Raw genomic sequence first — 14,822 nt, 5'->3', positions numbered from 1 at the left:
AGGCCTACCACTTCTATTTCTGGAAGCCAAGCTTCCCTTTGTCCAGCCTAAAGTGACATTTGATTTCTTGTTCTATCTCACTGTTGGCTCATATTGAGCTTTTACTATCATCCCCTAAGATCCTCAGATTTCATTGAAATCAAGTGCTGACTAACCCCCATCATATAAAAAATTGATTTCTTGAACCTAAATATAATACTTTACATTTATTGGATTGGATTAATTTTGCTGGATTAACTCAGTATTCTACCCTATTGAGATAGATTCTTTTAAATGAGAGAGATTACTGTGTATTTAAAGGGAGTGAGAGAGATTACATTTGAATAAATATATTTTATATATCAGTAATATATGACATATCATATATAATCATAAATTTGACATATGTATGTATATGTATTTATGTATACAAGTATGAATGTGTGTATATGGATGGATGGATGGGTGAGTGGATGGATGGGCTTCCAGGGAAGAATTTTCAAGTATTTTAAGGCCTGTCTCATAGAAAAAGGGATTAGGTAAATTCTGTTTGTCCCCAGGGGGAAGAATTATTTAGTACAATGCGGTAGTTCTCTCTCTCTCTCTCTCTCTCTCTCTCTCTCTCTCTCTCTCTCTCTCTCTCTCTCTCTCTCTCTCTCTCTCTCTCTCTAAAAGCTTTATTTTTCAGAATAAATGCAGCAATAGTTTTATTGTTTTATGAAGTTAGAAGGAACCTCAAAAGATCTAGAAGTGATAGTGAAGGGAGAGGAGGATTCAGACTCTGCCTCTTGACTCTGCTTATTAGAGAGAAGATGTGGGAGCAAGAGTGGTCCTCAGTGGAAAGGATAGCAAAATGTGACACAACTTAAGGGGAAAGCTGGATGTCAGTGATAGAGGGAAACTGGAAGGAATGTGAGAAGAAATCTAAAATGGGGGGAGAAGACAAATCGAAGGTGCAGCAAAATGGAAGGGAAGGAGGTGGGAGTTACTGGCAGAGAGTGGCAGGACTTAGCTGGATGGGAATAAGAATGTATGAAAATCAGTGAATTCATTTTTTAAAGAGTACCAGTGCCAGGCAGTGTGCTAAGCACAAGGGATACAAAAAGAGGCAAATGACAGTCCCTTCTCTCAAAGGGCTTCCAATCCAATTGGGGAGATAATATGCAGACAAGGATATACAAAGCAAGGTATATACAGAATAAATAGGAAACAATATATACAGAATAAATAGGAAATAATTAACCAAGGGAAGGCACTGGAATGAAGAGGGATGATGGAGAGGGCTTCTTATAGGATGAGGGAGTTTAGTTGGGAAGGAAACCAGAGAAGTTAGTAGTCAAAGCTGAGATGACAAATCAGCCAGAGAAAATGCCCAGAGCCCAGAGATGGAATGTCTTCCTTATGGAACACCCAGAAAGCCACTGAATCGAAGAGTATGTATCAGGAATTAAGATGTAAGAAGACCAAAAAAGGAGAATAATTCTAAATTGTGAGGGGCTTTGAATGCCAAATAGAGGATTATGTATTTGAAAAGTAACGTTATTTTTGTTCAGTCATTTTTGGTCATGTTTGCCTCTGCATAATGCCATTTGGGGTTTTCTTAGCAAAGATGTTAGAGTGGTTTTGCCATTTCCTTCTCTAGCCCATTTTACACATGAGGAAACTGGGGCAAACAGGGTTAAATGATTTCATCAGGTTACACAGCTAGTAAGTATCTGAGGCTGGATTTGAAATAAGAAAGACTCATCTTCATAGCTCCTAGCCTGGCACTCTAGTCACCGTACCACCTTGCTGACCAAAAAGTAATCTAGATGAAAACAGATGACAAGAACTGCAATTATAATGTACTTTCATTTATGTTGTCCCATTTCTTTCCATCTATTCTAAATATTTACTATGTCTATTAATGACCTAAGAATAAAAGAAATACCTTTAGAATTCTAGGGTTCTGTAGAGGAGGAGAAATATCATTACAACAATTTTCTGCTTCTATTGTTTTGCTAAGAGATCAATATCATCACTTCATCTCATATCTGATGCTTACTCTTAGCCCTGAGGAAATAGTTGCAAATTTCTTCTTTACTAAATGCCTTTTCTCTTCCATTCATGAGGTTTCAAGGGCTACATCTATCATATTTATCTTTGTGTCCAAATGAATTTCTTTTTCTCCAAAATCCCAACAAACCCTTGGAAATCTACCCAACTAAACATTCAATATGGCAGTGGGTGTTAGGGGGAGGTGGAGAAAGAAGATTGTATCAAGGTTGTTTGATGAGGGCCAATCAAGGAGTCAAGATGCCCCTCTGCTATTGAACATGTAAAAACTGTTAGCAAGGAGTATACTTGGATCCATATGCTTGGGAATAAGAACTTTCCTTTGAAAAACTCAAGATTCTTTTTGTCTCCTACCTAACTAGAAAGAGTCCTTAAGGGAAGAAGTTTTGGTCCCAATTAAGTTGATCAAGTCTGTCATAAATCATCTTATAGTTTTTTCCTGAGACTTTTAGAAGAAGCAGAGGTCAAAGAAATAAGGAACTTTTTTGAGGCAGGGATGTGGCTCTGTGTGGTCTTTGTTCAAACCAGAAGAGGAAGGATAGAAATGAGAAGATGCGTGTATACATTTGCTCTCTTCGTAGAGAGCAGCCTGGGTCTTTATAGGATGTATGTGGTGGCTCATCACCAGACCAGGCTTGGAGCAATAATTATAATAGCTGGCATTTATATAGTGCTTTAAGGTTTGCATATACATACTCATTTGATCTCACAACAAACCTGATAGGTAGGTGCTATTATTATCTCCATTTTATAGACGAGGAAACAAAAGCAGTCAGAAGTTAAGTGACTTGCCTGGCTCTCTAGGCTTGTAAATATCTGAGGCTGGATTTGAACTCAGGTCTTCTTGACTCCTGGCCCCTCTCTATCCATTGCCCAATCTAGCTGCCTAGCTTTCGAGAATTCCTCGGTATTTTCAAATTGTGCTACTTCCAGCCTAGATTATTTTTGCAAAGACTTGTGGAATGACGAACTGCTCTATGTCCAATCATTATGAACGTGTACAGAGTTGTTGAGTTGAAATAATCTCCATGTGGATTTGGAACAGATGTAGACATTCCGTAGTACGTTCTGTTCTTCGAATCCCATTCTCTTTCTGGGTTAATCCTGTCCACCTTTTTGCTTAGTGGTATTCCAGAGAAAGAGACAATGCTGAAAGGAAAGAAGCTTTGAGCCTATGTGAAGCTGACACTTAGCCTGTGAAGTCGGACCTCCTCTTCTTTGTTCCATTTTTTGTTCTGAATGAAGGGGTTTGGTGTCCATGAGTTTGTAAGATCAGGAGCTCAAGCCACCTAGAGGTCTGGGAGAGGAGTCCAGGCAAAGCTTTGCAGTCTGATGACCCAGCTTCGATGTTCCAAGGAATCATGACTGGCTTTCAGGACTCTGCCCAGATGTTATTGAGACGTGAGCAGTGATGCTCCATTTAGATGTGGACTTGTAACATCTGTCCTACATAGAGACTGCAATAAATCTGAGCCCAATCTTCCTAGATCCTGAGGTGATTTAGGGAGAGCATCCCTAGTCAGATGTTTGGAGCAAATATCTGCACGTGCTATAGCTTCAAAATAAATATTCCTTTATCAAAGCTAATTGGCTTTAATTGCTTAACTAATAGCTTCCAGCTAATCTCTGGAAATTAATAGTGAAGGAATCAGGCCAGAATGAAGGCTGGCCTAATAATATTAGAGAAAGATAACCCTATTCCCTCAGGAATATACCTACAACCCTGAAAAGAGATAGTCAGCCTCTCTCTTGGGAGACTGAAGCTAGAGAATACTTGTTATACATATATTTTAACATATTTAACATGTATTTAGATTACCTACCATCTAAGGGAAGAAGTGAGGGGAAGGAGAGGAAAATTTGGAATATAAGGTTTTGCAAGGGTCAATGTTTGAAAAATTACCCATGCATATGTTTTGTAAATAAAAAGCTTGAATTAAAATAAATAAATAAAAATTTTACAAACGAGAGAGAATATTTGTTATATTCTATTCTGAGAGAAAACATGATCTAAATGGTCTCAATTTCATTGCTGAGTAATTTGGGGAAATATTTTTCCTTTCTTTTCTTTCTTTTAGTATTAAATATCAATTAGATTTTCCTTGAATCAAACTATTTTTTGATTAACAGTAAATCTTTCCCAAACAGAATGATCATATATTTTTAAAAAAGGAAAAATATGTCTGACATATTTTACCTAAAACTCAGAGTATAGGTAATTTCTCTTTCACAGCTGGTCCTAATGTAATCTTAGACTTTGAAGATGATCCTATCACATTACATGCATCCTCTGTGGGTTTATGGACAGTGTAGACATTATAGACAAGAATTTCACAGGTTAAGATGCAAGATGATGAAGATGAAAGAAAGTATCTATAGTCTCCTGAAAGTATCTACAGCTACTGAACCCATGGATATAATGTTGAAGTAACATTTAACATATTTGTTAAAATTTGAACAATTTGGTTTTCTGAGGATTTGTTACTGAGTCTATCAGCAGCCAAGACTCCTTGGCCTTCCTCTTGCTCCAACATTGCCGCTATATCAGCATTAGAAGAGGATATTGTGCAGAATAATGGATTGAACTTAGAATATAAATTATAATTGGATATAGTTGGATGGAAGATGTGCTAAAAAAAAAAACAGAAATGGGAAAAATTAGAAGAGCAAGAAATGGAGGAGCTTTGGTAGAAGGTGAAGACTAAAGGCAAACCCAAGATTTGGGTTCATCTATGGGTTTTATTATTCATGAAAGTAAAGCATCATTAAGATGTGGAAATAATTAAAAAGTACCTCTGAAGTTGACTTAAATGACTAAGGCCTTTATATACAAATCAGTTTTTCTCTGTTAAAATAAAACAAAACAAAAATTGAAATCCCTAAATTAGATTTGGATACAGAAATCATGGTTCAAATTATTTTTTCTAACATTTGCCATGATCTGATTATCACAAATTAATCATTTCAATTCAGTTTCTTCATCTGTGAAATGGGAATAATAATCTTCATATTACAAATGATGGAAGCACTTTGTAAATATTCAGAGGGCAATGAGTTGTTTTAATTTTAAAGAAAACCCTAAGGAAGTTTAGGTATATTCTTGTCCAAGGAATTTTCCCCACTCAACTAATTCTCAGAAGGAAAAAAAAAACCAAAAAACATTTCATTGCTTTCTACCTCAGAGATGGTAATGAAAGGAAATATAGAATCTTTGAAAAAAAAAAGTGAAGACAGCTTCTTAGAAAAGTTTTGTCTTTGCTACCAAGATGTTGCAATAGATAGACTGGTAGATAACAGGAAATTCTGCTGACAAAGAATGATAGGAAATTGTTCCTGCAGTATCAATTAAAAATTGTACTGTGTCCATCAGTCCGAATAGGGAGGGCTTCTGATGAGTTTTTGTGGGATGGGAAGTCCACTCAAGCATTATTAGTAAACACTTTCCTAGAGGACACAATAGTGTGATATCTACTAAACACGTTCTGACAGCAGGGAAAGATCTGAACTTCAGCATGGAGGATTGAAGGCATAAGATAGTCACTGTGTTGAGTGCTAGAGAGACCAAGACAGGTAAAACCCATGGTTGCTGCCCTAAAGAACTCATCAGAGAGTTAATATGTGAATAAACAGTTAGATGCGAAATCTGGGCATAGTAGATGGACTTCTTAGTGGAGAACTGGAGTTGAATCTGAAAAGAAGTTGAAGGTTCCATGCTTTTTCTTTTCCTAGTTATGAGAGAGAGCAATGCAATGGAGAGAGCACTGAAATGGAGAGAGCTCTGCTACTAAGCAATGAGATTAAAATCCCATGGCTGCCACTGTTACTGAGTGATATGGGTAAATTCCATTGAGCCCTATTCTGTATACACACACACACACACACACACACACACACACACACACACACATATATATGATTTATCACTACTCTTAAATACATAATATTTCCATAACATTTGCTTAATCACTGTTAAAGAAAGGAGCATAGGCTGGTTAAATAATTTCTGTGGCAAATAGCTTAAACCTCATTTCTATTTAAATTATTTGACAGGATTGTCAATGGAGCAAAAGTGTCCAAGCAATTGGGGGGATCAAAAAATGATTTATAAAGGAGCATCTCTATGTCTTAGAGTCATTGTGTGGATCAAATGAAATGGTATTATTGTTGTTGCTTTTCAGTCATCTGATTCTTCATGACTCCATTTGGAGTTTTCTTGACAAAGATAATGAAGTGTTTTGCCATTTCCTTCTCTGCCTCATTTTACATATTTGGAAACTGAGGCAAAGGGGGTTAAATGACTTGCTCAGAGTCACACAGCTACTATCTGAGGCTAGATTTGAACCTGGGGAAGATGAGGCTTCCTGATCCCAGGTTCTATGCTCTATGCTCTATGGTGCCACCTAGGGTATTTTGTAAACCTTAAAGCAGGATATAAAAGCTAGTTGTTATTCCTGGGATTTGAACTTGGTCCTCTTACTCCAAATCTAGCACTCTATTCAATATACACTATGTGGAAGGTTGAACTCGGTGACTTCTTGTTTTCTTTCTAACTCTAAATTCTGTAAGTCCTCACTTTCTGTAGAGCTGCTGAAAAATAAAATTAAAAGTATTGCTATTATCCATGATTTAGAGCTGGAAGGACTTTAGAGACCCCTTGGTCAGCTACTTCATTTTATAGATAAAGAAGGTAATTGATTCAAAAACTTGCCCAAAGTTACTCAGGTATAAGATATAGAACAAAGATAGACCCTGGATCTAGGGCTATTTCCATTGAGCCATAACCAAATTATTTTAAAATTCAGTATGATTTTTCCCATATCCTGGCTACTCATCCAGAAATGAATTGATCCATATCCCATCATTTCAGTCTGATTCCCACAGACTTTTTCAAGGTCTTCTAAGAATTTGGATTCATACAAGCTAAATCTGTTTTGGGTATTGATCTCTCCAAAAAAAGGACATCTTCACTTTTCTAGATCATTGTTCCCACCCAGAGTTACTTCTGGAAAATCTCCAAATATATATTAAATATACATCATTTTTAGGTTTCTCCAAAAATAAAAAAAATTAAGTCCTCAGATCCATTACAAGCACTAAAGTTAGCAAAAGGTATGGGAAAAGAACAGCCTTTATTTCATCCTACAATGAAAGGAGAAAATAAAAAGAATTCATAAGAGCTTATGATCTTACAAAAGTCAACAATAAGATGCTTTATACCATTCCCTTAGCTTCCAGTGAAAGGAAACTGAATATGTAAGGCTAGAAATGATAGATACAGTGATTTATTTTTTCTTCCTATTAAAGGGAAAGCCCAGATCACTCATCCTACGTATAATATATATATATATACAAGTGTTGAAGTTCCCTTTAAAAACCAAATGGTGAAGGAAGAAGATCTATGCTAGAATGTATATACGAACATCATTCTTTCCCATTTAGTTTCGTATTTGAATATTTCCCATAGATAGCAATATTTATCTTCAAATCAATGAAATACACATGTGTTGGTTTTTTAACCCAAATGATCCTTTACCAGGTAGGAAAAAATGAAAGAAGCAGATTCTTAAACAAGATATTATAAAAAGAAAAGGTGGGGGGAAAAGTAGATTGCTTCTCCCAGTCTCAAATGTTAGAGCTGATTTGCAAAATGTTTTATAACTGTTGACATTAAAATTTGAAAGTACATTTCCCCAGTTTTGTAAGATTTCCTGACCAGATATATATCTGCAAGGAGAGCTAATGCTAGCAACCATTCACGACTTTTCACTCTTGACTCTCTATCTCCAAATGGTTGTCAGATCTTGTTAATGGCACCTTCCACTTCATTGTATCTTGCATGTGTTCTCAACTCTATTTAGATGGACACAACCTCAGACCATAAGTTTTTGTTACTCTTTATCTCCTCTATTACAATAGCCCCCATTTGGTCATCCTGTCTTTAGTCTTTCTCCTTCTGCATTCTATCTTCCACATCCCTGTCAAAAACATTACAGCTAGATCCTGATGAATACAAATAATAGATCTTCCCAAATGGTCACATATCTCAGATTTGCATTATTCACAATTATATTTACACTAAATATCATCATTAATTTCAGCCTAATGAAAAAAAATACCATGCAAATTTGACTAATAAAGGATGAGGCTTCTTAATTTGGATTCTACAAGTAGATTTCTTTTTTCTTTTTTCTTTTTTTTTTGGAGTGTTTTTAGGATCTTTTTTTTTTTAATTTTTATTTAATAATTACTTTATATTGACAGAATCCATGCCAGGGTAATTTTTCTACAACATTATCCCTTGCACTCATTTCTGTTCCTATTTTTTCCCTCCCTCCCTCCACCCCCTCCCCTAGATGGCAAGCAGTCCTAAATATGTTAGCTATGTTGCAGTATATCTTAGATACAATATATGTTTGCAGAACGGAACAGTTCTCTTGTTGCACAGGGAGAATTGGATTCAGAAGGTATAAATAACCCGGGAAGAAAAACAAAAATGCAGATAGTTCACATTCGTTTCCCAGTGTTCTTTCTTTGAGTGTAGCTGCTTCTGTCCGTCATTTATCAATTGAAACTACAAGTAGATTTCAAGAGGAAGATGAGGGGGAGGGGGAAGTCTGTGCATTTGGATGAGAAAAAATATTTCATTTCATTCCTTCAATTATTTTTTAAAAACAATCAATTGTATTAAAAACATTGTAAAACAAAAATAATTGCATTAACATATTCTAAGAAGGGGTCCATGGGTTGCACCAATTTGCCAAAAGAAGGAAGGAAATAAGCATTTATTAAATAAATACCTGTTCTGTGCCAAGAGCTATGTCAAGTGCTTTACAAATATTAACTCATTTGATCCTTACCAAAGCACTGGGAGGTAGGTACTATTATTATATCCATTTTACAGTCAAGGGACTAAGACAAATTAAGATTAAGTCACTTGCCCAATGCTACACAGCTACTAAGTAACTGTCTGAAGTTGAATTTTAGTCTTCCTGCCTTCATTGAACAATGTCTCCACTGTACTACCTATAAGAACCCACGACACTCAAAAGTTTAAGAACCCCTGATTTAGGAGAACACCATGTCCTAAAGAACAGTAAAGTATTTGGTCAATTAATACCATCCATTTTGTAAATTATGACTTTCTTCCCCATCCTGAGATTGACCAAGTACCAGAAATAAATTTCACTTCTTTCTCATCTACCCTACTAATCCCTGTACCACATTCACTATCAGAGAAAAATTGCTATTTGTCTTGCTTTTTATGACTGATTTGACATTTGTTTTCACTGAAATAAAGTCAATCTGGAAGTCAGATTAGAAATTTCAATGATTTTAGCCATTTTCTTTTTGCATACTCCTGAAAGGATATATCTTCTGTAGAGGTGAGAGTATCTGCTCATTCCCCAATTTGGGAAAATAATCCAAGTTTGGAAATGGATCATTTCTTAAAATGACAAAACAAAGGAAGAGTTTTCTATGTCAAAGATTCCCCAAACCTTTTGGTTAGAGGTAGGGGGAATCTAAAACATAGGAAGGAATTGGAATATTCTGGTCATGAGATGAAGTGGTAGCTAATAAACAAAAAACCAACCCAAACCAAAACTGATGTGAAATCAGGCTGTGTTAAGAGAGGTGTGAAATCCAGAGTTAAAGGAAGGATAGTTCTCCTGGTATAGTTTGCTCTGATCAGGCTATCTCTCTCTCTCTCTCTCTCTCTCTCTCTCTCTCTCTCTCTCTCTCTCTCTTTAGAGACTATCATTTTCTTTTCTTTTCTTTTTAACTTTTTATTGATAGAACCCATGTCAGGGTAATTTTTTACAACATTATCCCTTGTACTCACTTCTATTCCGATTTTTCCCTCCCTTCCTCCACCCCCTCCCCCAGATGGCAAGCAGTCCTTTACATGTTGAATAGGTTACAGTATATCCTAGATACAATATATGTTTGCAGAACCGAACAGTTCTCTTGTTGCACAGGGAGAATTGAATTCAGAAGGTATAAATAACCTGGGAAGAAATGCAAGCTGTTTATATTCATTTCCCAGTGTTCTTTCTTTGGGTGTAGCTGCTTCTGTCCATCCTTGATCAATTGAAACTGAGTTAGCTCTCTTTATGGAAGAGATCCACTTCCATCAGAATACATTCTCATACAGTATCATTATTGAGGTATATAATGATCTCCTGGTTCTGCCCATTTCACTCAGCATCAGTTCATGTCAGTCTCGCCAGTCCTCTCTGTATTCATCCTGCTGGTCATTTCTTACAGAGCAATAATATTCCATAACATTCATATGCCACAATTTACTCAACCATTCTCCAATTGATGGACATCCATTCATTTTCCAGCTTCTATGACCTGGCTATATCTCAGTCAATTAGCCAATAAAACTTATTAAGTACTTATTATGTGCCAGACACTGCTAAATATTGGGGATAAAAAAAAAAAGTAAAGGACAGTCTCTATCCGTAAGGAGCTCACAATTTAATGAGTGATAAAAGATATAAGCAATTATATATAAATAAACATCTGGAGTATTTTATTTAGTTCTGGGGACTATGTTTTTAGAAATACATTGATCAGCTAGACAATGCAGAGAAGAGTAACCAGAAAAGACCTAGAGAAGTCTTGAGATTATATCCTTTGAAATCAGTCAAAGGAACTCAGTATGTTTAATCCAGAGAAAAGAAAACTTCTTGTGAGGATGAAACATCATTTTTTGGTTATAGTTTGGACCATAAGGGCTTTGAAGTCCCTGAAGCTTTGGGATACTTTTGTTCTCTAAGCTGGATTGATCCATGGATAGACCTGATTCCATTAGGGGAAAGATCTTTTCTTATTTACATCCTGTTTCCTCCCCTAGCATCTGGCACAGTGTTATCTCCATAGTAGGTGACTAATAAATTTTTTGGATAGTTGTTGGAACAGGGACCTGCCTAAGAATGTCAAGGAATAAAGAAAGAACTACTTCTTTTCCCCAGCTAAAAAAAGTCATCTTCACTCCTGGCCTCCTGTTGTGCCTGCAATTTCCTCTAAGGAGATTCAGAGTCACAGGTTCTCAGATCATCTAGTTTGCCAGAAACCTGAGCAAAAGTGTCATACACGATATCCCTGAGAGGTTAATCACAAAACCTGTTCTTGAAGGTTTCCATAAGTGGAGATTCTTTTGTCTCCCAAAGTAGCCAATTGCACTTTGGGTAGTTCATGTAAGGAAATTTTTCTTTACAATGACCCATTACTCTGGCGCCTGATAATTTATACCTATTGGTCCAAATTCTGCTCTTGGGAGCCAAGTAAAATAAATCTAATTTCTTTAGTTTAAGGTACTATGTTTCCAGTAAAAAAATAAAAAAAAAAAAGCAAACATGTCATTTATCGATTCATTTATTCATTTTTTCTCTCTCTTTCTTGAATGAGAGAGAAAGGGGGAGGGAGAGTATAGGAGGAAAAATGTGCAAAGAAGAGTGAAGTTTGAGGGAGTAGAATGGAATTATTTCACAGTTTTGTCTAGGACAAAGGATGCAACCTCATATGGGGTCTTGTAACTGAATGGAGAGGTTGCAAAGTTGTGATTTATTATCAGTAAATATTTGCTTTGTATATGATTTTATATGCCTCTATACCCAGGATTATGTTAAAATTTCTTTGATAAAAAGGGGTTGGGAATGGAAAAGGTTTAAGAAACATTTTTCTAGAACATGCATAGAGTTTAGCTTACCCAGGGGACTTCTGTGACAGGATCCTTGATTTTTGTCAGTTCTTTGACCACAGCTCTTCATGACCTCATTTGGAATTTTCTTTTTCTTTTCTTTTTTCTTTTTCTTATTTTTTTTGGGGGGGGATTTTCTTGATAAAGGTAACTGGAGTGGTGGCCATTTCCTTCTCCATCTCAGTTTTTACAGATGAGAAAACTGAGGCAGACAGAGTAAGTGACTTGTTCAGGGTCACTCAGTCAGTAAGATGAGTCTTCTTGACTCGAGACCTAGTACTTTATATACTTCGGCATTCCCTAGGTGCCCCAGACTCTTGATAGGGACATGATATATTCTGGAAACCCATCCTGCTTTAAAATAGAGCAGAAAAATGACACGAAACAAATGATTAAGGCTTTTATTTGCTCATGTCCCCATTATTCTCAATTCCCCACAAAAGAAATCACCTAAATGCAGCATCCAGGAAGCATTTTTTCTTGATGAGAATGTTGTAATTCTTAGTTCAGTGATCAATTTACTCGACTTAGAATTGGCTTATATACAAAGTTTACATACACATCTATACATTTGTCTGTATCTCTATATAAAAATACATCTATATGCCACATATGTAACATTTTGTAAATCTTAAAGCATCAAGTAAAGGCAAGTTAATATTTTTATTCCCCAAGCAAACTTTCCCCATTCAAACATCTATGGTTGGTGAACTGGTGATCAGGCTTCAGATTTATTTTTGCATTCCTTGATTTCACTTCCTATTCTCACCTCCCCCTAATCTTCATTTCTACTCAGCTTCCAAATCCTGTTCCTTCTATGCTTTTCCATTGGAGATAGACATTCTCTTTTTAGTTACCCAATGCAGCCACCAGTCTGGACAAAGTTAATTTTTAAAATACTATCCCCTTGACCTGATTGGTAGAAAATAAGTTTGCTTTGCCTTTGAGCTTGGCTCTGCTCCAGGAGATCAGAAGGTGACAATGAGATGGTCATGAAGTGGTAACAGATGGCTATGAATATGACCAGTCCATCCCCTGCCCCCCATTTTGTAGACCCAATAAATCAGCCCAATGCTAAATACCAATTGCCACTTATATCTGAAAAGCAGAAAAACAAAGTTGTGCTCCTTTTTCCTGGCTCCTCATTCCTCCCCCTCCCCCCCAAAGAAATCACTTCAATTCAGCTTCCAGAAAGCATTTTCCTTGATGGTAACGTACTAGTTCTCAGTCTAATGATCATTTTGCTCCACTTGAAATCTGCTCACCATAAGCTACATAAGTAAAATATAAGTAAGGTAAGTAATCTTGTTATTTCTCCACCCTCCCATTCTATAGCCTACCCTGCTCCCTAGAGATGAAAATACCAGCAGTCCTGTCCTATAAGCTTCCTCCCATAAGGGGAAGCTAGTGGGATACTTCTCCTTGGAAGAAGCTTTTCAGTAGAAGGAAGCTTCATCATAAAAGAAAGCCCCTGGGGAGTGGGGTAAAGGGCTAAGGTTCCACTTCCATGGCCAGATTCTACTACAGAGCATTTTCAGGTGCCTCCGAAACTTAATCCCCACAAACACATAGAGCACCGGGTTGAAGCAACAGTGGGAGAAGGCAATCTCCTTGCAGATTTCAAAAGAGTAGAATATGTGCTTGCTGACTTCACAGTTCTGGATGAGCTGGAGTTCTATCAGTGTAATCAGGAACATGATGACATTGTAGGGGGCCCAGCTGAGAAAGTAAACCATCACAATGGTGAAAATGAGCCTGACTGTCCGATGTCGCCTCTTAGAGGGAGACCGAAACAGGGTCCTGAGAATCTGAACATAGCAGAACAGAATGATCACCATGGAGAAGAGAAAGAAGAAGTTGTGCTCGTAGATGGACAGCAGGAACCACTTGAGCTCAGAATAATGACAAGATTTGTCGGAGAGCACTGTGTGGAAAATGGTATCGGGAACAGATGCCAGGATGCTGGCCACCCAGATGCCTGTGATGATCCCGAATCTGCTGCGGCGGGAGTAGCTGCCCAAGCTCGACAGGGGATGCACCACAGACAGATACCGTTGGACTGTCATCACCATCAGGAAAATGATACTGCTGTAGAGGCTGATGTGGAAAAGCATGTTGTACAGCTTGCACAAGAAATCTCCAAAAATCCAGTCATAGTAGTGCACCACGATCAAGAAGGGGAGCAGACAAGAGAAGAGCAGGTCCGAGAGACAGAGGTTAAGGATGAAGATGTTGGTGAGGGATTCCAGACTTTCATATCTCACCAAGACCCACACCACTAGGTTGTTCCCAACAAGGCTGAAGACAAACACCAAGACATAGAAAACCGTATGGTTCAGAGTCACTAAGTTAAAGTTATCACTATTCTCACACAGGTGGCCAGAGAAGTAAGAGAGGTCGTCACTGTAGTTGAAAGTTGTAGCTTCATAGTCTGGGTCTGAGTCCCATGTATAAGCCATCTGGGTGGAAAGCAGAAATATCAATCACAAAAATCTGAAATTGGCCAGTGCCGTGCCCTTGGAATAAACAATCTTGGCCTAGAAGAGATAAAATATCTTTCCCTCTCTTTCCAAAAATTATGAGGATGGAGGTATGGATGAAAGGAACAGGACTTAAGGAGGTGGGATATTGTCTGACTCAATGGAGAGCCTGGTAATTTTGCAACAATTCCAATAAAGCTTCAAGAGAATTACTGATCCATGTCCACCCATAATTACAGAGAATTTGGGTTCTTCCATAAAATGGAATTCAAAACACAACATTAATTATAAAGCAATAAGGATAGCCCTTCCTCCAATTACTTAAGACCTTTCCACAAATAAAAGAATAGAAAACATCTACTTCTCTAACTCTGAAAGGTTTAGTTTTTCTTGTGTCACAGACAAAATAAAATAAAAAATAGAGTATAACGGGGAGCAGCTTACCTTCTCCTTTGCTGAAACAGTAATGACAGTTTTTTTTCCACTACCTCTTTTAAAATACAAATTCACTCCTCCCCACTCTTGCTCAGGTTGGGGTGTGTGTGTGTGTGTGTGTGTGTGTGTGTGTGTACAACATTCTGCAGGTAGGAAGAGTGCTAGCT

General features: G+C 37.2%; 1 protein-coding gene across 1 annotated transcript; it reads right to left on the bottom strand.

Annotated features, from left to right (window-relative positions):
• Positions 1-12,127: 12,127 nt before the first annotated feature.
• On the bottom strand, positions 12,128-14,451 carry XCR1 (X-C motif chemokine receptor 1). Its single transcript, XM_052000143.1, has one exon. The coding sequence runs from the start codon at positions 14,197-14,199 to the stop codon at positions 13,177-13,179; it is 1,023 nt and encodes a 340-aa protein (XP_051856103.1). The 5' UTR covers positions 14,200-14,451; the 3' UTR covers positions 12,128-13,176.
• Positions 14,452-14,822: the final 371 nt, after the last annotated feature.

Source organism: Antechinus flavipes, chromosome 5 (assembly GCF_016432865.1).
Source record: "Antechinus flavipes isolate AdamAnt ecotype Samford, QLD, Australia chromosome 5, AdamAnt_v2, whole genome shotgun sequence".
NCBI classification, from domain to species: domain Eukaryota; kingdom Metazoa; phylum Chordata; class Mammalia; order Dasyuromorphia; family Dasyuridae; genus Antechinus; species Antechinus flavipes.
Note: the sequence above shows the minus strand (reverse complement) of the source record. Positions and strands in the feature narration are given on the sequence as shown.